The sequence below is a fragment of the Tigriopus californicus genome, chromosome 3 (assembly GCF_007210705.1).
Source record: "Tigriopus californicus strain San Diego chromosome 3, Tcal_SD_v2.1, whole genome shotgun sequence".
NCBI classification, from domain to species: domain Eukaryota; kingdom Metazoa; phylum Arthropoda; class Copepoda; order Harpacticoida; family Harpacticidae; genus Tigriopus; species Tigriopus californicus.
The window spans coordinates 3,754,787-3,782,493 of NC_081442.1; the positions used below are offsets into that span (position 1 = coordinate 3,754,787).

Sequence of the window (27,707 nt, forward strand, 5' to 3'; positions counted from 1 at the left end):
GCTAAGTACCTTTGAGATTGCCTAAGTTTTACAGTTACAAACAAATCTACCTACCACTACCACTCATTTCCTGCCATAAACTCAGAGTATTAGGCGCATGTACTCTACGTACTGTACCATCGAGACGGCCATTATTCTCTTGCCACTTTGCACAGTCATCATAAGAACGAGACCTAATTGATGAGGACCACTTTCACCGTGGCGGGTCGTCTTCAAACGCGTTGTTTCGGTATCTCGTTCTAATACTTTGCATTCAAAAGATGACAATTAGCTCTGCATGATGTCAGTCAAGTCGTGCCTAAGTGGGCACGGACGAGATATTAGGGATAGGCTCGGGTCTTGGGCTAGACTCAGGATTTGAAGATGTCGGGATTGGATGCCTTCTAGGAATTTAATACGGGACAATTAAAGTTCAGTAGTAATGATCGGTTTACAATTTCCCTGTTAGAGAGATAACTATTACAGGCATCTATATGTTTAATACCGTGGATGAGTGAGAGACAAAAAACAACTTAATACAATGAAAAGCTTGCATGTTTGTTAACTTTTCCCAACTTTGCCTCGGTTCCAAGTTACTAAAAAGTTTCTTTGTGTTAAATTCAACGCTGCTATTAGAAAATATGGCGGTGTTGGTCTTTAGTACTTCTCAACAACTTTGGGCAAGATTTGAAGCCAAATTTCCCGACCCGGATATGTCCAAGAGTAAATGTACCGCAAGATCCCTATTCATGTTAGATGGATCGATGGAAAGTGAGAGCAAGGGAGAAGATCTTTGCTATGAAAATATGTGGGGGGCAGAGTTTTGAATCATATTAGCTCTCAGAAAAGTGACATGAAGTATCACGTATGTTATAAATCAATGCCCTCGTGTAATGAAAAACTTTGATATGAGATGGATTATATAACATATATTTCTATCGTAAAAACCAATGTCAAGAGCGTGAACTTACACTCATATCTCGCATTACTTCAAACTATTCAGAACGATTTTAAATTTAATTCAAGCTGAAACTCGTATCACAAGTCATCACATCAAACCTGTCTCAGAAGTATGTCGTATCAAGACGACCAAGATAGCTTTTCAAAAATCTAGATTTTGCCTGGCTGGATTGCAACCGCCAGTCTTGAGTTAACTGAAACCGCCTTCTTTCAGATTTAATGGCATTCGGCTAATATCTTTTACGAGGTCCACAAACTCGTAGAGTGGTTGAGGCAATTCAATGTGTCAGATGGATCTAGATGGGTGACAAATTGAAAGACCCGCCACACATTACCATCATATCGGCGGATACGCAGGACCTCGAGGATTATGTTTATCTTGTTTATGACTAGGTCAGAAACTGTACTTTGTTTAAAGAATGAGAATACTCAAAATTGCCAAGGAGCCTTATCTTTTTCCGCCTGACAGAAACCAATTCGATGCGATGAATGTCAACAATTTGAAAGACAAATTTGCATTTCCTTTATTCGATTCACACGAGCAAGCGATCCTTCCTTCCATTGCATTTCCAGACCAACTTTCTTTGCGAGAAATCACGTAATCACGAACAAAAGGTCATAAAATGCTGAGGATATTATTGCAATAAGTCTACTTGAATCAATTCACCTAGAAGGGAATGAATTTCTATTATTCAAAACCTCAAAAATGCAAGGGTCAAGCAACTTGCTCAATGAAAGACGAATTCACGTCCGTCTTATCAACAACAACTCCAAAGTAGGACACAGGAAAAAGCCTCAATCAGTTAGTTGGTGAGTGTTTGAGTTCCATGTTCCTTGGGAAAGGCATCATTTGAATGTGTGAGGTCAAAGAATGTGCAGGTCAATAGTCATACGCGATCCATTCTTTTAACATTTCGGGGTCCTTTGAGTAACAATCATCTGATGACGTCACATCGTCTTTAGGAAATCAAATATTCTTCAAGGACAAAATGTATTTTGTTTGTAAGCTGAATTACAAGTTCAATAAGTTCACCCATAAAAGAAAGCAATGGCCTACAGTATAATCTAAAGTTATTTTGTTGATACTGATTGAATTTACATTTCAATCGAAACATTTTGGTTGTTGCCAGTAAAATACTTAATAGAACGGATTACTTTGAGAAAAAATTGGCATAATTTGTACTATTTTCATTACTTGTATACTCAAGCTTCGCATTAAAATTGGGGCAATGCCCTACCCAAAGAATGGTTTCATCATAATGCTCCCACTCTTATGGGAAACATACACTTAGGATACCACAAGAATAACCATTTGGTTTGAGGTCTAATCTTTTTTTTGCCTTCGAATTATGAACTTATTGCATTTCAACATCTCCCCACAACTCAATTTTGCTTGCATCATGGATACGGTAAATCCCCATTTGCGTCTAAAACAGCCGGATTGCCATGTTTTTTGTGTGTTGTTGATTAAATCGATGCTGTTGCATTTTTGACTTGGTTAGGGGTGAGTGGTCCATTTTAAGGCAAGTGTTACTATTTTTTGTATCATTAGCCCTGATGTCCGTCAGTTTGCGATCTATTGAAATGCGCTACAACTCTCTTCAATTGTCAAGTTAAACCAAAATTTACCTTTTTTGTCAATTTCAAAGGCTTAAGCAAATTTTGTCGGTTAACGACCCCTTAGATTTAGAAGAATAGTCTTAAGGAATGGTTCAGGTAAACATAATCAGTGAACAAAAAAAATGTGAATTGACAGCAAGCAGATTGATTGAATTTCAGTGATTCTAATAAAAAACACATTTGTAACATGTGTTCTAATTGAAATCCTCACCTACCTAGCACCCAGGGAAAACGGAGTTGTTACGTTGTGTTTTTAAAGCCTCAAGTAAAGGAAGCTCCTCAAAAATCTTGGAAATCTCGATATTACGAATCAGAATTTAAAAGAGAAGTTCTGTTTAAACACAAGTAACTTGACACTTAAAAATTATATTACTCCTGCCGTAGGTGACCAGCATCAATTCATTCCTATCCTTGTAGTTTATGTCGATATTATTAATTGAAAAATCAAAGAGTGTCAACTTTTTTAGTCGCACCCTGTAGTACAGAAAGTATTCCCCATTAACATATTTCAAGTTTGAAAACTGCTTTGAGCAACAATATCTTTATCCAACCTTCTTGACTAGTTACATCATCATGCAAATAACAGCTTGCAATCCGTCTATGACTGCTAAATCAACAATCAGGATCCAAGTCCATGTTTTATACCTCCCAAACCTTGACCTATTTCCCCCTTTCGGCGACCGTCCAACTCGTTAATGAGTTTTTACTCTTTGAATAAATCCAAGTTATGCCCAGTTCATCCGACAAAAGCTTCTTTGACGGACACATGTACCATTGTATCCCCACTCACTGCCAGAATCTACGTAGTACTGTACATATGCATGAGTAAGCCAAGCGTTTGGGTCTAATTGTTGCCGTGTTCCTCAATGGGACGCATTGGTCATCATAACCCTTCCTCCTGGTCGTTCAATTCAGCCTCCCAGCTCCTTCGTTCGTCAGCCATTCAATGGAAGGAGATGGAAGTTAGAAGATCCATTTACGCGCTCAAACCCCGAGTTTGGAAGTTGTATGGAGCCGATCTTCTTGGTTTGGCAGCCGAAATTTGGGCTCTCGAGGAGACTTGAACGCTTCCAAGTCGAACGAGCACGCGTGTGATGTGTGAGTATGTGAGTATGTGGACAGTGCAGTGTGCTCCGTCTATGGAGTTTGACATGTGGTGAAACTGGGAGCTCCAGAGTGACTTGGAATGTTGAGTGGCGATTTCTCGAATCTTTTGTGCTTTATGAAAACTATGTCTCACACTTAGGAACTGTATGGATCATGGGATCACCGCTGTTTTGAAAAGTGAGTGTCGTTAATCGATTCTGGCTTGAGGTTCATTTGTAATGTAACCAGTATTTTGCCGTTTTTGTATTGGATATGGTTGTAATAGGATATCCAATTGACCCTGATATTTTGGTCACTTACGGCCTTTAATCAAATACAGTTCTTCGATAACAACTTTAGCCGTATTGTGTTATTCTGTGACATTGGTTAAAATCCTTATCTCTGAGTCAAAAGGAAAATAGAATATTCAGTTTTCAGTGTTCATTTCAGCGCGAATAGAAACTGGCTCCCGGTCTAATGTTCAAGGAATGGCTTGGGCAAATAATGGTGCGAGATTTGGAGGCCTGGTGGTGCAATTAAAAGATGGCAGAACTCTCCATAATTGCGCCGAGTGACTCCAGTTTGAGAGTGCATTTCTTCAAGTGTAACTGAGCTCACCCTAGCAATTGAAGTCATTGCCGAGTCTTTGATAGACAATGGACTTCAAACTTATGAGGGCATCATCGTCGAACCTGAGAAGATCGACCTCGTTAAGGGGCCTAGAGGCCACCCAAAAGCTGTCTTGACCTCTTGTTCGTTTCAATTAACTTGGATCAGAAGGCAGGTGTTTGCTCAAGGAACCATTTATTCGCCTTCGAAGCCTCAACCATTGGCCCGTTAACCATCAATGAGCGACTGAACGAGTTGAAAGTGTTTAAGCGACGCGATTGGAATACTGATTTGAAGTTTCCATTCCAACCAACGAGCGCGTGTGTGAGTGTGTTTTTCATTGTAAGATGCCTCGTGACTCGTTCGGACGAGAAAAAAGGTTCATCCGAGTCGATGATATGTGATCTAATGCTATGCTCCTACTAGTACTACAACTACCAACACTGCCAGCACTGCTACTACTGCTACTACCACAACAAGAACATCCGACTTCCATTGGAGATTATTATGCATCTTCGGATGGTCGTGACTACTGACCTAGAAAGTGAAGTGGGTGATCGTTATTATATTTCTCATTGTGTCTGACTGGGTGGTTGAGAAATCCGAAACAAGAAATTAGTGACGAGGGTGGATAGTGGATAGGTCTCTGTGGCGAGTTGAGAATGAACAAAAGAAGACAATTAGAAAAGAGAGGTTCATCCTTTCTCTCCAAATTGAGGCCTTTGCCAATTCAGAGAAGGTAAGAAAAGAGCACGTAACACTCAGGACCATGATGGCGGGAAGAGGGGGGTGAGAATGATGATGATGATGATGATGACCAACTTTGGTGTTCAGGTTCAATTCACCAGGCTTCTGTATTGTGGCTTGTGTGTGACTATTCATTTGGGATTGGTCAAATTGAATGACTCCTCACAGAATGTGTGCTTTGCCAATGGATGGGCATTTCATTTCGTTGGTCAAATGTTTGGCAAGCACACAATCATAAATGTGGAACACGTGAATGCATTGGCTGGGCTCTCTATGCATGATTAAAAAAAGCACACTGAAGACTCTGGATGGTCTCATTTATGCTGGATCCAGCTGATTGGATGCATTTTAATTTTATGCACTTTGATGAGGAAAAGATTGGATCTAGGTAGAGGGCTAGATCTAGGTAAGGCATAGAGGCTATGGATTCATAAAATCGCTTTATGAGCTACGTCTTGAACTTTTTACACCATTCTGACATAAGTTCAACTTCAAGCTTTTGCCAAGAACTCCAATTTTATAAGCTTTTTATGTTTCATAATCACAGAGATGTTGAAGATTATTCATTGTCACTCCAATTGACAAAAATGAACTAATGACCTCCCAATACCGCAGAGGTTGCGTGAATCAAAGTAGTCCCTTGTTCCATTCAAGAGAGTACTTTTGCATTTGCGTGATGTATGAATTCAGGGACATACATAACTAAATTCATCTCCATTCAGCTCCCAGTTTCTTCCTCATGCACATGCACGCATTTTGGATTGAAACAAGTGATTTTGTGAAAGAAATGACATTCCTCTCTCTCTTTAGACGACTATTACCATTCACAACCAGAGCTAATCGTTTTCCGATCGGTTTTGCTCTTTGGCTGACCCAGTCCACCAGACAAATCAGGATTTTCTCACTAAAATATTCGTTGTGGGAGTTGTGGATCATTAGTGCGGAATAATGTGCCAATTTTCCAGGGCGAAATCTAGAAATCATGGATGAGGTGTTCTTAATTAAAACATGAGATTTTATACCCATCAATTAGCCCCAGAGCTTGGCACAAACAGGGTTGGGCTGCCGGTCAAACCCCTGGCGAGTGTTAAGATTGACATTGTACTCTAAACTTGAAACCTTTGAAGTTGGATGCTAACTGAAGCAACACTAATTGCTAATAAACCTGTCATGGGTGGAGCTGACGTTGGCAATCACAAATTTGAGCTCGGAGCCAATCGTTCAAAGTAGCCGAAAGGCAAAAATATTGATGGGCCCTCTCTCAAAAGGCATAGCTCAGAGCACTGACGGAAGATGTGAGATTAGCAACACCAACACACCTCTGCCAAACCAGTGACCAAACTCACCGTTTGAAACAATGATGCTCAAATTCCTTCCTTTCTTTCGGTATCTTTTATCCAGGGGAAGTTTCTATCATTATGTTACAGTCATGCCAGAGACATTCATTTTGTGGACTGCATTTTCTTTGTTCATTAGTCACTATCATTTTCGTCCACATCGTGGATATGCGTTGTCACATTTGATGACCATATGGAATATAATTGATAAAGCATCTTCAAGAAATGGCACATTGACCGAACTCATAGGTTAATGCATAGCATATTGTAAATGAAAGTGCCTTTAACTGGTTTCAATATGATGAACGAATTCTGGGGGGCAAATTATTCCCAGGCTGTCATGCGTGAATCTTCAATTGCATCATTCTTGCCGCTATGAACACGAGAATCGTAGCTGACAGACTCGAAATCTCATGAGATCCTCATGCACTTCTGTTCAGGAAGAAATTACCTTGGCACATCAATTTTAATTGAGGGTCGAAAATTACGATGCAATTAAGAGCAGCGACTTTCATTTATGCAGATTTTCAAACTTTCGGCAAGGCCTTGAGTGTGCCAGATTCTCTGAACATCTGGAACATCTAGGCCCACATCGCCTCCACTGTCCAAGACTTGGCATTTGCTTGATGGAAAGGAACTAGGATCAAGATCCGAGAGTCGATCGACTCCCACTTAGTTTTCTTTCCTGTCGCTGTGGAGACTGGAATTATCAAATGATTGGCCTTTCGTCAGTTTTCACCTCATGATTGACTTTGATCTGGAAATTCGTTTGATAACGATGATGACGCTGGGGGCGAAACGATGACTCTTGCACACGTCCAGGATTCACCCGACTAAGATAGGCCACCATATGCTCGTGTCTATGAGTGTCGCCTCCATTGGAATTGACTGGATTGAGAGGTCAGGAAATTCATGTCCAGTCAAGCTAATTCAAACCACACGTGGAAAGCTGAAAAGCCTCTCGTCACGCGACATCTTACGCCAACAAAGGATTTTCCTTGTGTTGTACTGGAGGCAAACCAGGATTGTCTGAGATTGTATTAAGAAGGATTTCAAAAGTGGATCCAGGAACTATTCATTCTGCCAGATCTCGCGTAATCTTGGACAGAACTTCCACTCCACACATGTTCCAAGTTGATTTGGCGAGACACCTCCAACTCCAAGCACGAGTGAATAAATACATTTTGTTATCAAACGCACTTGTGCCCCGCCAAAGCTCTACCACTACCACTACCACTACTATCATCATCATTATTATTACTATCATCTTCATCGAGCCCTGAAGTCAATGGGTGATGCCGACCACCTTCCATTTGGGTTTGATGCCCACGCCTTCTTCACTTCGAGGCTTGCTTGGCATCGCCAATTGCGATAACAAATGATCGACATATTCCCTGGGCAAAAAGCCAATCCTTCGATATTTATTTCAATACCAAAGTGCTCGAGTACTTCGTACTAGCTTGTACAGGGTGCCTTGGCGAAGTTGCAATATATTCCATCTCAGGTCGAGCAAAAACTAGCATATGCAAAAAGGACTTTGTTTGGCGCTTTAAAGAGAGAGGTTGGAAGTCTTTGAATTCTTCATTTGCTTCTAAAAGGTTTCAAGGTTAGCTCCGGTTTGTTCCTTTTTTATTACTCAAGCTGATGTGATGACTTTTTTGGCCACACGAATTTTCAGATACTTTTAGCGCACCCTGTTATTTTTTCCTAACCGAATGCTGCCAAACAACCCTTTGTCTATTCCCTTCATTGTGATATTAATGGGGAGATGAACGGAAATTATGGAATCAAATTGGCCTACGAGTAAAAAACTGGCACTTGCCGAATGATCGTGGTGTAAAAAGGCCACCATAAAGGATCCGATCATGCAGATTTTGGATGATTTTTTTTCCACGTCCTCTCTTATTCCTATCGAGCTATTTCCACCGGCGAAGATTCAGAGAAACTCACCATTATTAAGTCAATTATAAGAGCATTTAGTGGACAGAAATATATAGAGGCTTCTCTCAACCATGATGGCACCTTGAACCCCAGATGAATTCCGCCTAAGATGAGGCCCCATTGTTCATCCAGGATGACATGTTTCTCATCTCCAGCATAAATCACTCTTGACAAGAATAGGTTTGGAAGCGACCATCACATTAAATATATGTGGGCATCGCAAACCACCGATGTCAATTTTGGTTGCCTTGATAGCCATATCCAATCAAGGACTTCAGGAATCCTTTTCAAACGATGTAAAATCGACTTGAGGACTGCCAATCCTGGAGGAAAGTCTTCCGGGAGAATGACAGCTCAATACGGATCCACTTACAACTTTCACCGGGACGACGTTTCAATTAATTCGATTCGCCAATTGGCATCATGCGCACCAAGTTTCAACACTCCCGCCAATGATTTCATACATAGTACCTCAGATCTCTATTGAGAAACTTGAAGCATCTGTTGGAATTGACCTTGGGATTGAAACCAACAGTCAAACGAAGTCTTCTTAACCCGAGCCCTGACAAATGATGATCAATCACGAGAAATTCGTTCAAGCTTATGTTCGGAATATGTTTGGGCTCTAAAAAAGGCGAATGCAAGCGGCTAAATGGATTCTCATCATCGTGAGGATGAGTGGCAACCTTCAGCGACACGAAAATTCATTGGGTATCTTCACTTTGCATTTACTATACCCAGTAGAAGTGTTACTATGTTACTACATACGCGCATGAGCGGAACAATGAGGAGCTGAAGTCGTGACACCACTTTATTTGTCTCATCACTCACCCCAAAGAGACTTCGAAGAGGTTTTTAAATGAATACAGTTTGGCACAGCACTCTGGACAAAAGTTCATGTACATACATATACATATATATGTACATCCACAGTTGCATAGGTAATGTGTGTTGTTACCTGCCCTTAGGCTGATATGAAGGCATGATATCGATGAGTCTTTGTGGAGGATCTCAAACCACTTGGGTAATGGGTCGTATAAGGATGGAGGGAATGGAAGAAGCCGGACAACGAAAAGACACGTTTTCCTTGAAAGTATTAGATTTATGGTATTCTCCTTTTTAGGGTCCAATAATCCAAGCAAATTGGCGGGAAACATCGTTTCACCTCTCCTCTAGCTGCTTTTTGTGTACTCGTAGATGACCCTGGCCTTCTGTTTAAACGTCCACCGCGTGTCCAGGGTTATTCTTTGGAAGTCATGACGTGATATCAATTCTGAATGATTTTATTATCTTTAAAAACAACGGAAATCAGGCGACGTTTTTGTGAAATCATGTCGGTTGACTGCTTTACATCTTCAGCGGCCAAACTCGTTTGAAAGTAATGACATGGTGACATGCAGAAATTCAATTAAGATATGACGTTAAAAAACCTCGGCGCTTAATTGAAAGGAAACGATAAAAGTTCAAAATTGTCATTTTTAATGCTAATTTTCCATCACTTAGTAACAAATGAATGAATGACCTTTTTTGCATAACTTCATCACTTGCGAGTATTAAAACACAGAGCAACAGAGGTGTTCAAGATAAAAAATAAAGACAAAAAAAGGTCTACGTAGTAAATGAACCTTGATGTACAGTATTCACGAGCAATCACTCATTTTGAGTACCTGTTTGGTGTACCTATGTACATCTGGATTTTGATCTTCAACTTTTTGTTTCACAAAACATGGATCCAATACACAATCACAATGATGATGATGATCTTGAATGGTATGATGAAACAACTCTTCTTTGAAGCAAAAATCGGTTCCTCAGAAGTTTTGCTCTCAAATCCAGATCAAGGTCGACCAAGTGCAAAGAAACATATCACCATTCTCGAATAAGCAGGACCCCAGAGCAAAGTCATGTGGGTTTTCACGTGGATTTGACCTACAAAATGCAAGATCTACGGAGAATTCTCAAGATCACACACACACATATACACGCATATATTTGACGGGAGATATCCAGGCAAATGGTTTTGAGCCAATCCAACATCCTGACTGACACGGATCTGCCAATTCGCACAGACATTCCAACTTCCACCCCATCCATCCATCCATCCATCCATCCACACACTCACTGTATTTCCAGGGTCTCGCTTTGAGAGCTCAAATTTCGCCATGTTGTTCGCAACTTTGCCAATGATGATCTCACTCCGATTGCAACGCTCCAATACTTCTCAAGGCTTGAAATGACTCCTTCCTGGTCAAGGTTCGAGCTTGTGTGTGGAAGCAAATGCTGGGTCAGCGGATGAATGATTTTCTTTACAGTGGGTGTTTGATTGAAACCCAATCCCCCCCCGGGTTCTGCCCTGGGTAAGGTTTTATGACGCTCCTGTATTAAAACAGGGACAAGTCTGCATGCAATTAATTGAGGTGAACCATACTCATTTTGAGATTCTGAGGGGCTGGTGTTGTTCAAGACGATGGAATATGAATCGGATTCAGTGTACTTGGATGCATGGGTTGGTCCAGGCCATCCATCTTTTATTGCCTTCTAGTTTAAGTTCAAGCACTGGGAAAACCTGGGCCTTATGATGAAGATCCATGGGGAATTATGGTAACTCTTTTGGAGATGATGGAGGAAAACCGATGACAATTTGTCCGAACTTTATTGTTTCCTTTCAATGCTTCCAGCGATGTTTTATTTGTTAAGCGTTAGGGTCAGGAAATTTTAATTCATTAGTTTTAGGTCAAGATCATTTAATTGCAAATTGATGAACTATTGTGTCCAGAATAAAATGGTTCTTAAAATGTGATCCGAAGGAAGCAGTGTAGTTAAGAGGAAGATCTTGCAAGTGCAAAATCAACTCATTGAAGGATGAGTAATGTGACTGTTTATTTTTCATTTTTTTCCAGTGTGGGCAGAAGGCATTACGGAAACTCGTTTTTACTTTTTATGGGGTTTTAGATTGTATTCTCGCTGCATGAATGAAGTTTCCAGTTTAAACCACTCGTGTTAGTCTAACAAGACGTTTCAATTTTGCGTTCAAAAAGGGAAGGTGCCCATAAAAATTGCAGGTAGTCACTTCAAAGCAACATCAGACCCTTTCAGACTAAAGATCTGCCCACTAGGGTGAACAATTCGAGATGGGTCGTTAAAAAGTGAGCAAAAGCGTGTTGAAAAAGAGAAAGAAAGTCCACTTTAGGGCTTTAAACCGTTAGGCAATAATTAGTTATCAGGGAGATTTAGAGACTCGCCACTGCGATTAATTTCAACACCCTTTTTATTTGAAGGGGACTGAATTACCAAGTATGTTTTTGGTTCGTATTGACTATGGGTCTGTATGTTTTGGTACTTCAACTTTGTCAAGAACCGACAAAATGGCATTAACCGTTTGATGACAAAACGGTCGCTTTTGATAATAAGTAATAATATTAATAGATTTGCTCTACTTTAGACTGCGAATGTATGGTTAGATATAACGCTGTTAACGTCTTGAATAACAATGCCCACCTTTGGTAATTTCTAAGTTAAAAAAATCAAAGGTAGCGATATCCACATAAAATATTTTTTGTACAAAACCTAGAAAACTTTTTTCTGCATTGGGAATGAAAGCGGAGCATCTTGATTGGGTAAAAAATGAGGACCAACCATAGGACACAATGGACTTGTCATCAGTCTGCTTAACTATTTGGTTTACTCAAGCACTTGTTTTGTGCCCAAAAACCATTGAAGGACTTGACGGAAGGCCACGAGTACAAGGATGAATCCATCATTGTCGACAATCACTGTTATTAACGAACAAGTCTCCGTCATCCATCTATCCATCCATACATCCAATGCACCAACCGAGCAACCACCATCCCTCAGCGGGTCCCATTTCTTTACCCTCATCCACAATTGCCAGAAAGGAAATGGGGGGGGGGGAATGTAACTCCTCCGTCTTTGATGAAAAGTGACTTCAATCAATTGACCTCCGGCTAATACTTCCTGTCTTGGAATATACAATATGCCTTAAAACAAAGAGAAACTTGTTCACATTTCCGCGAAGCTCCCTAATAATGAAGCCCCCTATAAAAAAGCCATCCTCTTCAGCCTTTTGTTATCCGAGTCAACCACAAGAAAGACACTCTGAACTGAATGGAATACTAATCCGACAAAGCCCTATTTTCTAATCAGCCAACTAAGTGGAGGAAAAAAGAGAGTTTGACTTGGAACCTCCATCCACGCACACACTCTATGCCCTCATTTATGTATGTACGTAGACCATTATGCGGATGGTTTCTCTTTGTCGCATGCTAAACGCCAAACTTGACTGCAGGGTTGAGCAAGTCCACCCTGATGTGCCGCCACCCATTTTTGTCTCCATTACAAGCTACAACAAGACAATTGTCATCCTAACTTCACAGATGTCAAGTCCAAATATGGGCGAGAATCACGGGCGTCTAATGCATCTTTCCGAGGTCAAAAGGTTACATTGGTACCAACTACCAACTACCAACCATTGCAATGTGAGCGTAGTGAAGAGCATCGGAAATATCCGTTTTCTCCCACTTCAATGGGCTGTGTCGAGATCCATCAATAATTCAGCTGATTTTTAATGGTTTTCGTCTTTCTTGTATTATTCGCCTTCGTAGCCCCCGACGATCATTCGACCACCATCAGGCTTAGACAAATGGGTAATTCAAGAGTCCCAACCAAGATGATCTTGAGGTCTGCATTTGATCTGATAATGAAATCGTCTCTCCAAGCTAAGAAATGCTTCTCCCAAATTTGAGTCACTCCTCAATTCTCAACTCTCACTTTTTTAAATGGAAATGTCATCACCGTAGCGTCATTTGAGCATTTGAAGTGCTACCTTGAACTTGTTTAATGTGCTCTGGTGGAGTACCCATTGTTTCAAAGCGAGCTTGAGGAAGTTAAATTTTCCATATCAAATCACTCATTTTGATATGTAACCAAAACGAATGTGGCACTTCACGCGGACGAAAGTCCTTGCCAAGTTCTTTAGGGTAGGTTAAATCGCTCGGTTTTCAACCTTCGCAAAGTCTCTGAATCTGCCAAATTGAGTCACCAGTCACCTTCCGGATAACTTATAGCTTATTTTAGATTATAAGCTCCAAATTGGGTTGTACAAAAACTAAGGCTTGTACAAATGCAAATTGCAATCCAGTATGTTCATAGTCGGGACATACACATAAGCACTAATAGGCACATTAGTTAGTCCATTCGACTTCTTTTCGGACAAATGTAATGAAAAATGCCGCATAAAAACTAGAAAAATAAAGAGCAGCAAACATTTGAAATGTTGTACCATTCATTTTCATTTAAACCGGAGCCATCCTGCCCACAGCATGAAAACCTAGCTTTTGAGCATTGCATTTGGTCGGATGAGTTCTGATGAGCTTCTTGTATTCCTTCCTGGTACGATAAGGGATAGATAATTTTATAATGAACATCAGGTATCTCGAATAAATGGGCTGTTGGTCCATTGTTAAGCAACGTCCTCCTTCTTACCTCCGTGTATCTTGAATCCATCTTGAATTGAGTTCAAAGTATACCTTACCACCAAACATCGGCAATAACTTTTCGCCCCAAGGTTTCTCAATGGTGTTAATTTACTTACCAATGGGGCCCAGAGTCAAAGCCAGGTCGACCCACAGCATTTTCATCATTTTTCATGCTGGACCTCCACTTCGAATTCGAAGACCTACCTTTATTTCTTCTCCTCATTCAGTGACCTTAAATTGTAGGAAGTGCAAAACAAACCGACCAAAAACTTTCCAAGCTTGAATTCAGGATGACGAATGAATTGCAATTCGCCAAACGTTTGAGGATTACCGTATCCCTGTAGAAAACAGATACGGTGTGCCTACATTCATAATGGACAATGAAGACCCTAATCACCCAATACTCTGCATTGTGCTCAACATGAATAAGGAAAATTTACTTAGAGGCATCAGTTGCCTCGAAGGTCAATTTGTGCAGTAAATTGCTCATTAGAATCTGGCTCCAAGGAGTAGAGCGATGTCCCGTGATGAAGAACTAACTCAATTTCGAGTTTCCCCTCTCTTCAGCAATAATAATTACACGTGGTGTCATTAATGTTTCACTTCCAGGTAAGCTCGCCTCCAGTGAGTCTGGAAATATTGTGGGTGCCTGGAATTCACGAGGCGTGTCAGATTTTTCTTTAGTTCTTCTTCCCGCGGAGTTGACTACCTACTTGTGTGCTGGCAGAGTGGTTGGTGTGGTAAATAATCGTGGGAACAATCATGGCGATTTCCTTGCTTTTTCTGTCACAGGCAATTCGATTAAAATGGGAGGATCCAGCCAGGTTTTTGTGCGAAAACCCGGAACCAAAAGAAAAAAACCAAACCATTGGTTAAAGATATTCCTATATTCTATTAATCTTTGGCAAGGAACAACAACTTGTTACTGAATACTGTCAATTTTGAGACGTCATCACTGGTTTGAGTGGGGTTCTTCCTCTCCAGTTCCTCGTGAACTTTATTGATGATTGTGAGCTTTTCGAGCAATGAAGATAGGTCGTCATGGACATGGGAGTCCCACTTAATCACTTCTCCATCCATTGGTTTGGACTTGTGTTTCATCCAACGGCAAGGATTCTGGGAATGGCGATTGGTTTGCTGCATGAACCAGCTTAAATGAATTGTTTGTGGATAGAACGTGGCTAGGAATTTATCCAAAGCGATGTTGGCCCGAAGCAAACGTTGATGCTCCTCTGGAGTCTGGCTGACTAGGGAGTAATTTAGCGTTTTCTTGCGAACCAAGAGTTCAAATTGAAAATCTCGTCTTGGCAACTCATTGTCATCGTGACTACCAGAACTATTACTAGCAGTACTACCACTACTGCAACCTAAACGAAGCTGAAGGAGATTTGAGGTCACCAGGTGACTCAACCACGATGGACGGAGAAGGGATAAGTGAGTGTACTCTTTTCTCGGTTCAAGTCGGACTTTGGTGAAACTGAGGGAGAGGCAATGAGCAATTTTGTACTTGAGAGCTTCTCGTCGGTGCAGAAAAGTCAATTTCGTGTCTCGGTCCCGCACCGCGACCATCAAAGCGATCATTGCGATGAACCTCCAATACAATTTCCATACCTTGGGGTCCGAGTAGATTTTGGTGTCAAACTGATGGAGAAAGTCCAACAAATGGATCTCGATATTGGTATCTTTGACAAAAAGGAAAAATATCATTGGCTTGCTCTCAACCAGCTTGGAACCATGACCGTGCTTCAACCAATACTCAAAGTCTCTTTGTAGACAAGTCAATATGATTTGCAAGGCTAGAAGGGGTTGTCCCGACGGCTCAGTGCTAAAATAGTCGCTCCAAATGTCGCAGAAGAACTTCCAAAATGACAAATCACCCTCAAAGTGCTGTCCATAGTCCTCGTCATGAGACCATCTGAAGATGGAGAGGTAGTATTTACGAGCTATCGAGCTCGTGGGCGCATGTTGATGAAGAACTCGAATGAAGAGATCGAAAGCAAGTTCAGCTGCTAATTCAGAGTCCAAGTTGGGCTTGGGCTCAGGTCTGAGGATGAGATTGATCAAAAGATAGTTCATACTCTTAGCCCTTGGGTAGGTCTGAAGATTCACAAACCCCAATATTCTCAACATGACCAAGAAAACTGCGTCATTTTCAATTTCCTTGCTCTTTAGCATAGAGAATGAAGTCGAGTCCGAAAACACATCCATTTGGATGGCTTGTTTAGAAATGGCTCGGGCAGAGTTCTTCATGTCACCTTTGGCGTCAAATCGGATAGTCTTTTGACGAATATTTTCAAAGTCTAGGCAGTCGTTGTGATCTTTTTGTCGACGAAGAAGTGTTCCTATCACTTGCTTCAAGGTCTCGGTTTCGTTCAAATCAACTACACAACAGCGTTGTTTAGCCAACATTTTAGCGAGGGTGTCCTTTTTAGTGGATGTTTTTGGAACGTCAGCCAGACTTGGCTGAATTTCTTTAGACTCCTTGGCTTTTGGTTTTGGACTACTCTCATCTTCTTCAACCTCAGGCACAATTTTTTCTGTAGTGGGATGTTTTATAGAAGAATTTGCGCTGATATCGAGGTTCGCGTTTGCAAAAATTTGAAGCGAAGCTTTTTCCGTAACTTGGACAACAGGTATCTCTGGTATGATTTCCTCCTCTCTCACGGCTTGATTAGGAGAAATGCAGGAAACTGGCCGACCAGGCACATCTTCTTGGTCAATGGTATCTGCATCAGAATGAATAGAACCAATCTGAGGAGACGTAATACTAGTAATGACCATGTGGTCCGCCACTTCGGATTCATCGGTGACAATCACTGATTCTTCGGCGACTAAACCGGAGCTTGACACTGCTTGAGGAGGCGATGATTGAAACTGGACATCATCTGAGATTTCGATAATTGAAGGTATATAATCATCTGTTGCTACTAAAACATCTTATTCATCATCAGAGATGCATATGACATCAATCGGTTTGGCCTTTTTCCTTGAGACGGATTCTCGAGGTTTAGATATAGACATAATCTGACACTCATTATCACTCTCATGATCGGAATCAGTCCCACTATCCACATTAGTCACCCAATCATTCGACTTGGTCTTCCCTTGTGATTCTTCGTCCGACGACATGTCTAGACACACCACTTCTTGCTGAGGTTCGGGCTCTTTGGGTTCTTCTTTTATTCGTCTATGAATCTTTTTATTGACTAGTACAATTGTTTCTCGAACGATCTGAATGTCAGACGGGCTATCATCGTCGTCACTATCGTCGAGGGTAACCACTTCACTTGCTTTCGGCTTCTTGAGACGGGGATGTCGAAGTGGCAAGCCTTTTTTCCGCTTGGCATTTGTGGAGGGATGAAGGAGTTCAATAACATTTGAATTCTCTAACCGAAACTGATGCGTCAATGAGGCCCGATTCTCTAAACAAGGATTCCGGATGACTTGAACAATGTAGTAGAAGGAAAGCACTTTGATTGGCCACTTTAACCTTGCACGTGAAGTCATGAACATCTTGAAATTGGGGTCCTGTTGCAGCGCAGGTTCGGTGAAGATGAAATCAAGATTATTTAACAAATGCTGCGAGTCGATCGTTCGAAACTGCCTAGTGGTCAAGGGGAGAATCGTGGCACCCCCTGCTTTCAAAAGTGTGTAGAAGTCAAGATATTTCTTCTCATCGTTGTGGACCATCAAAGTCACTCTCCAATCTTGAAACATTGGCCCTTTATTCACCTCATTAACAAACTTGTAAGCATTATATGAAGGCTTGGGCATATAAAGTTGTACATCCTCCAAGAAACGCCCTAAAACAGACAAGGTTCTTGTTACTTTGCAAAATCTAAGTATGTTCTTTGATTTGAAAAAAAAAAAGTTTTGCCTTACAACAAAAAAAGAAGCTACATCGTTTGGAAGAGCCTTAAAATCTAACATACACATATAGTTTCAAATACATCCATTGAGTAAGTGACGGTAAATAGGATTGCGAACCTTTTTTGAAGCTTTCCTTGATGTAATCCGGACTTAAAACCAACTTCCCAGAGGCCATGAAAGCCAATGGCTTCGGTGTCAACGACAATATGTACTCCCAAGAGCTATCTTTAGACCATTTCTTCGGGCACTTGATCAGGCAATGCGTGGAGCGCTCCAAAAACGATCCTCGTTCCTGTGTTGAGGTTTCCACCACTTTTCCCTTGAGTGCCAAGATCATTTGCGTTAATTCTTCAATCTCAACTGTTTCAAACACTCCAGCGAAATAGAACCGCTTTTCCACATCATCATCACTGGCCATGACTGACGTTTAGAAACAACTCACTAACAGACAAGAGACCTGTTCACTGTTTTTCGATCCCGTTTAATCCTGTTTTAGTTATGTCAGATCTGCTCGCGCTTGAAACTCGTCTTTGTTTTGGCTTTGTTGATGTTTTGGAAGCACGAAAAGGGCGGGAAGTTTGAAGAGTAACGTGTGCCAGAGGCTATTTCGATGGAGAAAGTACAGCACAGACCGTTGGAATTCATTATTACTCATCTCAACTGTCTCGAATTGCTGAAGTGATGGTAATCTTTCGCACATTCAGAAATGAAAGTCGGCCTGTTCTGCCCTGGCCAATTATCACTATCTCAGTTTCCTCTCCTCGATGATCTTCTTCAATCTTGAGGTGAAGGCAGAATTTGAGACTTGAGATGTTACTTAATGGGGTTTTACCGAGCTCGTCTTGGTTTTGACACGAGATAGGACGACAACGACTTCTTTGTGTGTGGAATATATGCTCAGGCTCTTTTGATGTGCAAATGAGACTTGAAAGGAGTGCTTAATATTCTTAAGGTTCCATCAGGTCCTCTTTCCGGAGTGAAATGTGTTTTTATCCCGTCCATTTACACGCTAGGTCATGAGCTCATGAATCTTGTTCCTCCATATAATTACACTTCAAATTGAGTACACAAAATGGCATGACAACTAGAAAATTTGGGGAGATGTTGGCATTTAGAGCCATTAATGGTTTTATAATCCAGTTGTGGCCTTCACTTTTATCATGATGTCTCATAATGAACAAGCATGGCACAACAGGGTGTCATGTAAAATAGGGTAAGATGGCATTGAACTCTCCTAAATTTGCGTTGATTATATCCTCCCATAACAAAACCTGTCCGATTGACGAGCCTTCCCCAAACAATTTGTTACTCGAATGAAACGAACTGAAATGGAATGGATGGTGAGAGAGAGCAACAAGATAATGACGGCGATGATGACACTCCTCTTCAGCACGCTTTAATTTATGATGAGAAAAATGGCAAATTGAAAGAACCCAGGAAGTAGTGAGAAGTAGACAACTAGCTCTCATGCCAGCTGTCAAGCAATGTTGGGGCCAATGTTGGTTGGTTAGAAACGGGCCCCACAATCGTTTTACGCCGCTTTAGGCGCAACAAAAGGGCCTAAATGAGTTCGAGATGAGAAGGGGTTTAATGTCGTTTATTTCTTTGATATAAATTGTCATGACCCAGTTCATCCCAATGGTGGCTCTCAGATCCCGAATGACGACTTCTCCGTCGGTTAAAGGATCGTCCATGACGCCTGTGAGAATATTTCCGTTCCAGAGGAAACTCGCAACAAGTACCTCTCCAAGGGATTTGGCAGCAAAACAAGTTGATCCTCTTCTCACAATTCTGGCACTCCGCGTCAGCTGTCGAGCTCTGAAGCAGGAGAAGGAGGAGAAGGGAACACAACACGAGGAACAATGACAACCCAAATAACGCCCTGGGGTTTGATTGGCTTGAACCCATTATGTCTCTTAATGACAACTCAATGTGATGATGAGCCTGCAATCAAAAAGAAGTTGAAAATCAGCCTCTGGAATGTAGAATGGCAGGGGGAAAACATATTGGCTCATTAGCTTTGACAAGCGATTGATTGGAATGCAGTCAGCGGGAGTCATTGAAAGAAGATAGATTTGAAGGTTAAGACGACCTTGTTGTTAGTTCAAGGCGTGTTGTGAATTAATTTCTTCACCCTTAGTTTTGGCGACCATGATTTCAATTATCAAGAAATTAAGAGGTTCAATCTCGGCCTTGAAAATGGAAAATTAAAACACTATTCAAGCGTGAAAGGCGGAAGTAGAAGTATCTCGATTTCGAACTCAACCCACGTGATTTGATTTGGAGTTCTGTTGTGAGACTTACCTGCTAGACTTGTGGCGCGGATGATGACACAATTAATAATGGAGTGAAATTCGGAGAAAATAGACGAACTCGAGATCCATTAAGTGAATCACGGCTTTCAGATTGTTCCGATGATCACGATTTCTGAAAAGGCCAAAAGAGCTCTAATGCCTCTCCCTGATGAACTTCAATTGATTTCGTTCATAATGATTTCTCCATATATATGAAAGAAAAAAGAGATTCGTCTCCTCTGCTTTGTGAAAGCCGGCTTGTTCTTGGATTTCAGTTGCTCATCGTCATTTTTTTTTTCGATTTCAAGATCAAACCACTGTAAAAATGTCGATGTGAATCTAAGTTCAAAGATATCTTAGGCCTAGATTTTGTTTGTAGCAGTGCCTAAAGGGAATGCTAAAGCTGGCTAGGTTTTACTTTACGGATAAGCAGATTCAAAACCGGATGAGTGCAGAATGACCAGGAGGAAAATGCTTCAGTGTGACAATGATAGTTTCGTCGTCGGTTGCAATTAGTGTGGCAAAGAATTGAAGAAATGGAGGCCAGGATTATGTACGAGCCTCTTGAAATCGTATGCAAGTAGGAGAAGTGACTATTTAGCAAAGACGTGGGATCAAATGAACAAAGGGCAAATTCATAGTTCACACCAAGACAGGTCATGTACAACAAGAGAAATCTTTTCTCATAATGTTCGAGGCCCCCTACTCGGGAACTTTGAATACCATTAATAGAGACTAGAGAGCGAAACCCTTACCGAACGAAAAAAACGAAGGCCTCTTCTTAGTTTTTCTATTTTGAGTTCACGTGTCTCGTTAATGTTCAGGCACTTAAGAGCCCATGAAAACTATTTCCGCCTTTATTCACCAGAAGTCATCTCCGGATATTGTGGTCATCTGATGGTTTTGTACCACATTTGATAAGTGCCCTAAACCATTTTTTTTAGAACGAATTACATCTTACTTGATTCCAAAGACCATTCCAAAATCAATCTCCTATTCTATTCTTTTTCTCGTCTTTTTTGAGTACAACCATTTTTTTCTTTTATGAACCAACACCGTCCAAGGACGTTCCATTTCTAACATAACAAGCATATACGTTGCTCAAGCGTTCAAATGAATCAACTTTCTTCAATTGCTAATAAGTTTGCTCTGAGGGTCATTTATTGCAACACGTGAACACTCCGTGATTCGTTTCACAGATCGCTTGATGAATGACACATGTAAGGATCATTTTCCGTCAATGTATGAACATTCTTCCACTTCATCCGGAGTTGAGAGTGGCTTACCAATCTCGACGGACAGAGGAAAATAGTTGGCTTCATCTAGACCAACGTCAGCATAACGCGATGCCTGATGCCCTGATGATGGCACTGCTCACCATTCTAGGCACTAACCTGAATCGGAGACTCTGGCCTGATTCCCAAGATTAAATTAGATGCGCATTTTCCCCAGATATTTGACACAATCTCGACAGGTCTGCCCTCGGGTTCAACGACAGTCTAACTGGATTTCCTCATCGATTGGGCATAAATCATTGGGATATCCGTGCACGAGTAAATGTTTGGATTTGTTCGGGATCCTCGAGCATTCAAATTCATGCAGGGATTCGAGGAATAACTATTTGAGATCTTGAACGTTCCTTGTGTGTTCGGATTGCATTCTCTCAANTTCCCCAGATATTTGACACAATCTCGACAGGTCTGCCCTCGGGTTCAACGACAGTCTAACTGGATTTCCTCATCGATTGGGCATAAATCATTGGGGTATCCGTGCACGAGTAAATGTTTGGATTTGTTCGGGATCCTCGAGCATTCAAATTCATGCAGGGATTCGAGGAGTAACTATTTGAGATGTTGAACGTTCCTTGTGTGTTCGGATTGCATTCTCTCTAGTAATGCCTAAAAGGGGCTCCTTTGTCTCAGTAGGGTTCCGTTTACATTGTTACACAGGTTTTGAGTTGACAGCATTTTAGGTTCAATGTTGGCAAGATTATGATAAGTTGGCGAAAACAGTTTATTTTGAATCGTTTTTCTTGCCAAAAAAAGTTATCAAAAATATGAACATAAGGCATGAAAAGAGTGAGAAAAGTTGTGACTCGATTAGTTACTTATGTTCTATAGTGGTTTCACATAGAGAAACCGGCGGCTTTTTTTCTTCTTCTCTGGTTTATTGCTCATTGCAATGATAAAAACATAAGTTAGAGTTACGAGTGGTGAAATCTTAATCTAGAGCGAAGAAAATTAATGATCGGTAAATTACGTATTATTTTTCGAGTATTATTGCAAGAAATTAGAGTGAAGTTAATTTACTGAAACGTATAGAAAAAAAATCGTAAAATTTTCATCCAATTACAAACTAGTACTTGCCAAAGCATAAATTGAAAAGAAATCAATTCCAGACATGAGAGCACCAATTTCTGTTTTGCATTTTATTTGTCTTTCCCTTTCTTCAAGGCAAGACAATGTTTGATTTACATGGACATGACTTACAAGCAAAACTTTCTCAAACTTGTAGTGAAGTATCGAAAAACATGCGATCAAAATTGTATGTATTAGTGCTACAAACACGAAAAAAAATTATGCTATCCAAAACTGGTCGGAGTAACATTCCATTGAAGCAAAGTAAAGCATTTTGTCAGGCTGATTTAGTAGCCCATCCACTAAGCCATTTAGTTGTCTTGTAAGCCGCTGAGTGATATCTTTCATAGAAAACTGAACTGACTAAATCAAAGAATGGTAGAATATGCTTTGTGAAATTTTGTTTAACGCTCCTCTGTTATTATAGGACTCCATGATTTTTCCCTGTGTAAACGCAACCTTTGAAAACGCTTTTCTAAACATTTGGAAGCATTATCAAGACCCCAAGATACCGATCGAGGGTGCCGCTGTGAGGAAGTCACGACCCACTAACAACTCATCTTTTTGGGTGGCCTGCCCACCCTAACAAGAAAGTATAATTTCTCCTGCTGCAATAAATGCTCTCTCATGTTTTAATCATTACTTCCTAATAAACACGCCCAAAGTTTATGCATTCAGAAAATCTTTGGCCGACATAAATCAAATCATGAGCGATGAATTTAAAAAAAAACTTAGCTAATAACTAGATACAACAACCATAAGTAAACCATTTTGGAGGGTTTGGCTGAGAATTGAACCTTCACCATCGTATTTCCATGCTTGGCTCCTTTTTCTTCAGATAATAGTTCTGTACGTAACTGCAATGTAGTTGCCAAGGCAAGATGGAGACTAGTCATGTAAAATGAGATGAGCAATAATTAATCTCTCAATTACGAGCTCATGAGGGGTGCTCTCATTCCCTCCAACTAGTGATGTAGTTTCACCCAACAAGATATTGGTGTCAAGGCCAAGGCTAGATATTTTACGTCCCTGAGACCTGTCAGGTTCTGCAAAGAATCTACATGTAGGTGTCATCTGATGTGAATCAAATCATTTGTGCGTACATTCGTATTTTTAGTTTGACGACCACATGTCATTCCAGCAACCTTTGGTGCTACATTATCTTGATACTTTTTTGTTGTATTGATTGAAATTACATGGTTCAAAAAACGAGACCAATTCATCAATGAGGTAAACAGTTAGGTCTTGTCGTGAATTGTTTACCCATTTAAGAACTATTGCCTGTGCATCTAAAGATATCTCCCTAATCTAGAGTGAAATTAATCTACCAAACAGCTTGCCAACTCTTTCGAAACTCACTCTTCAAACTTTCACTCAAGGGAAAGGACGACACTGAATGTGTTTTAAATTCTACCTACCTTGAGCCAGTATTGATTTCCTTCCGAGATTGTACTTGCGTTGTATTTATTGAATCCATTCTTCCCCTTTATCTCAGCATCTCCTTGATTCTGTTCTTCGGGCTCATTGTATTCCAATGGGCTCATTAGAACGCATCAATGATCAGCTATTGAGATTCAATACCCTTCTTGAACTCGTATTGCATTGTTAATCAGCCTTGAGCTCTCGCTTGGTCCAACAAATGGTGAGACAATAGGGAGTTTCATCACCCTCAAGAATTTGTAGTCCATGTTGGTTTTCCTTCACGATGTGCTCATTGCCAATACAACTATCAGGGGTTTGGAAATAATGGTGAGAAAAACCAACGGCATATAGAACTAGGAAGATCGGAGAATGATTTATCACAAAACGATATCCTTTGTAAAGACATCAGAATTTGGCCTTGACTAGGTTCCGAGATATGTAGCTTTGGTCGCGCAACTAGCCTCCCAAAACACAATTCTCAACTCTTGCAACCTAGTCAACAATTACAATCGTCAGTGAACATCAGATCGCATGGCATTGATGATAACATCATCCTTCAGTTAGATCGACATCTGTTGATGGCTACTATGGCTTCAATGACCGGACGATTGGCAATCCTTGGGTCCGCCAGTGATCAAAAGCAACACACATTTTTCATTTTTATAACATCTTGGAGGAAACAAATAAACAATGGACCGGATGGCGCTCGTTCGCTCAGCTCTCATTCCCAAATTCACGGTTACGAACCACCCAATTGAGACCTTGAAGAATTGACTTTTTTGACATTGTTTGATGGTTCAATATTTTGTGAGATTTAAAAAATTCTTGATCAAGAATGGAGATCGTCTATGCAACGGGTAATTACCTCTCCCCCTAAGAGTCAGTCGGGTAAAGAAGAAACCTAGATGAGACCTGACATTTTGCTCTTGGTCGATAACAAGTAAGTAGACAAGACAAATGGCGAATGAGACAATTGAACAATGCAGCCGAGGTCGGAGGTCAAAAATGCCATCACTTGAATGGAATAAAGTTGAAGCAAAACACTGCTCATAGTAAATCTATGTCCCTGGCGATTCATGTCGTGTTTTGCCTTTAAAATACAGATGTTACGGGGAAAGTTGCAAATCCAAAGGATGGAAAAGACTGCTTTGTTCTAAGGTCTCTCTGTGGGTGGTTTGGTCCAATGCAAATCATATTACTTCCCACTAAAAAGACAACTAGCTTTCATCCTTCTCGCATAACAATGGCATAACGTTTCAATTCCAATCAGTTTAGGTTGAAAAGTCCAAGTGAAATTCCTTAAACAGAATCAGATGAGATACTTCATATATGTTTAACAGGTGGAGCCATCACAGGAATAAACATTGGCCAGAAAAGAGGATTAATACGTTTTGATGGTGTTTCTTCATAAATACTGTGGTCTTTGGGCCCAATTAGTCATTGAATTTCGAGCATAATGAACCCTACTTGGTTGTGACCTAATGAATTTTTGGAGTCACTTGGTCACCTTGTTTGGTGATGAAATGAGGTCAAAGTTGGATCACAAAAAATTAAAAAAACCCTTTCATTTCGGTGTTTTTAAAAAATGACATCAAGATAACAAGTAGCTAGTTTAGTTTACTTTTGTGACATAATGCTTCATTCATAGCATCATTTTACTTTTTAAGGTTTAAACTTGCTTTAATAGTCACTAGCCTTTTATTCATTACAGCATACAATTACATTTCGAGTTTTCATTGATAAATATTTACTATAGTGACTTGAAAGCATGGTTATCAAATTGGCTGGATATTGGAAAAAGCTATTCGAACAATAATTCTAAAGCTATTGTAATGATTTACATTTAAAAATCGAATAATTGCGACAAAATACATTTGAAGGCCGTTATCATATTTAACTACCAACATAGAAAACTGGTCAGATAATCTTGAATAAGAATGGAATATTTGATGTCCAGTTATTTCGCTGCTTTGAAAAGAAATAACCCCCTCCCTCCCTGTATTTTGTTCGTAGTACTTCAATCTCCATGAGTGCAATTTTCTTATTCTAGCTTTATTCATCTTGAAGGCTCTTAATGTTTTGTCCTTAGAAACTAGCATCTTGGGAAGCGGAAATAGAACATTTTCAAATACAGATCAGAGCTCCACAACAATCGAAGCTTTCATTTTTTACCTAATGAGGTCATTCCCTAACGAACATTTCAAGCCGAAACCATATGGCTTTTGGTTAATCCACCCGATCTAATGACGAACTCGTTCTTGCATTGGTATTCTACGGTCACCGGACCTTTCTTGACTTAAATGAGAACACCGTCCATAAATATGGGTGGCTGACATTTGAAGCACTGGAAAGGCTTTCAGTTTTATGACACAGGTGGACTGTAAATCTTACTTATTGTGGATTGAAGTGTCCTAGTGTTTTGGCACTTAAAGGACACCAAATTTGGTTCAGTAAATACTCGGGAGCAAACGACAAATCTGAAGGATGTGAAATGTGAAGGTCGTCAGGCAATCGCCCAATAAACAACTAATCGACCCTTGGAAAAAAGTTCCCCTTGTCCGCAATCACTTTTCACAGACGTGGTGAAGATCATATCTTTGGCCCTCTGACCTCGTGTGGCCAGCCCATTTCATTTCATCTCATTTCTTTCCTGCTTCTTAAAGTTGCAATCAAAACTAGCTTAGAGCTCGACCTACCAAGACAACACATGTAGTACTAGATCAGGAGCGAAAAAAACCGTGTCGGAAACGATGTTTAAGATATAATTAGGGGTGTCCTTGAGGTGAGATCTAGAATTTCTCGAGGGGTTCCCATCGCCTTGATTACTAGGCTACTGAACAATCATGGGGCTATTCTGAGCTAATGATTTCATCCAGTTGTCCTCTAGGATAGCATACAGTAATTTGCCACGAGAGAGAAGGAAGGGTGTAAATTGTGGCAGTTCATGCTTATTCTGGCACTAATCCATTTCAAATCGGAACTTGATTACTTCATGCTTTAAAAGGGACTGTGAAGCAATTGTAGTAAGGAAAATAACATTGCTCAAAAAAATATCTCAGGAGATGAATACATTGCTCAACTATGATGTTGGAGTCTTGTCAACTACTCCCACCTCACAATCATTGAAGATTAAGAGGTTTGGTGTTTGGTGAAATAACCTTACGAAAAATGTGTTTGAAATTTCTTTCCTCCTGGGTTAGCGGCAGCTTTTATGTATCCTGATACGCACTTGGATAGATATGCTCAATCATTTAATTAGAAATACCCATGCCTGCAGAGTGTTAAGTAAAGTTCTATAGTTTAACGCAAATGAATAAACCTATTATCTTAAATCCTGGACGAAAATTAGGATTCTTCATAGGAATGCATATCTTGTCCCAAACATACGACATATTGACATATTTTAAAACAGTGATTGAAGCTCGATCTTTCGTATGACGCAAAAGTACCAGAAACGATCATTTAGCCCTCATCTTTAATCACCTGTTCCGCATTGCACAAGCGAGAAACATATTTGGCATTCCATTATATTGCTAACCGACAACACATTTCTGTCATTGGACATTCCATAACCAAAACTTCACTTGAGTGATTTGACATTTCTGAAGCCAATGGACCCTTTCTTCCTCTCATTAAAGCAAGACATGTGGCTTCGCACCTTCAATTTTAAGCAGGTACTGAAGAGTAAATGGAAGCCAATCGCCTCATCCGTCGACAAGAACTTGTTGGGCTCATCTTGATTCGAGGAAACTCGCCCAAAAACAGTAAACTTGTACTCTTGAAACAACTCTGACGTGTGTGGATAACGAAATACAGTGACGTTGCCTTGTTTAACCACTCATTAAGATGAGTTGACAAGGTTGCAAACCAGAAGTCGCGGTCCCAAAGCAGAATGGGCGGGTTTTACGTAATAGCATTAGAGAGGGTTGCTTGCTCCTTATCTTCAGCGCCTTCACTCCAACGTCCTTTGGCCGAGTTTGAACCACCTTG

At 40.5% G+C, this 27,707-nt stretch overlaps 2 protein-coding genes across 2 annotated transcripts in view; one reads left to right on the forward strand and one right to left on the reverse strand.

The window, feature by feature from the left end:
• Positions 1 to 4,115: 4,115 nt before the first annotated feature.
• The window catches only part of LOC131878477 (uncharacterized), a gene marked incomplete in the record, with an annotated part of 91,075 nt that continues 67,483 nt past the window's right edge, over positions 4,116 to 27,707 (forward strand). Inside the window, 1 exon segment of the mRNA XM_059224457.1 lies at positions 4,116 to 4,993. Coding sequence (XP_059080440.1) covers positions 4,917 to 4,993 — 77 coding nt within the window.
• On the reverse strand, positions 14,643 to 18,169 carry LOC131878478 (uncharacterized). Its single transcript, XM_059224459.1, has 2 exons — positions 17,762 to 18,169; positions 14,643 to 17,577 (listed from the first exon to the last, which is right to left on the reverse strand). The coding sequence occupies exon 2, from the start codon at positions 16,553 to 16,555 to the stop codon at positions 14,669 to 14,671; it is 1,887 nt and encodes a 628-aa protein (XP_059080442.1). The 5' UTR covers positions 16,556 to 17,577; positions 17,762 to 18,169; the 3' UTR covers positions 14,643 to 14,668.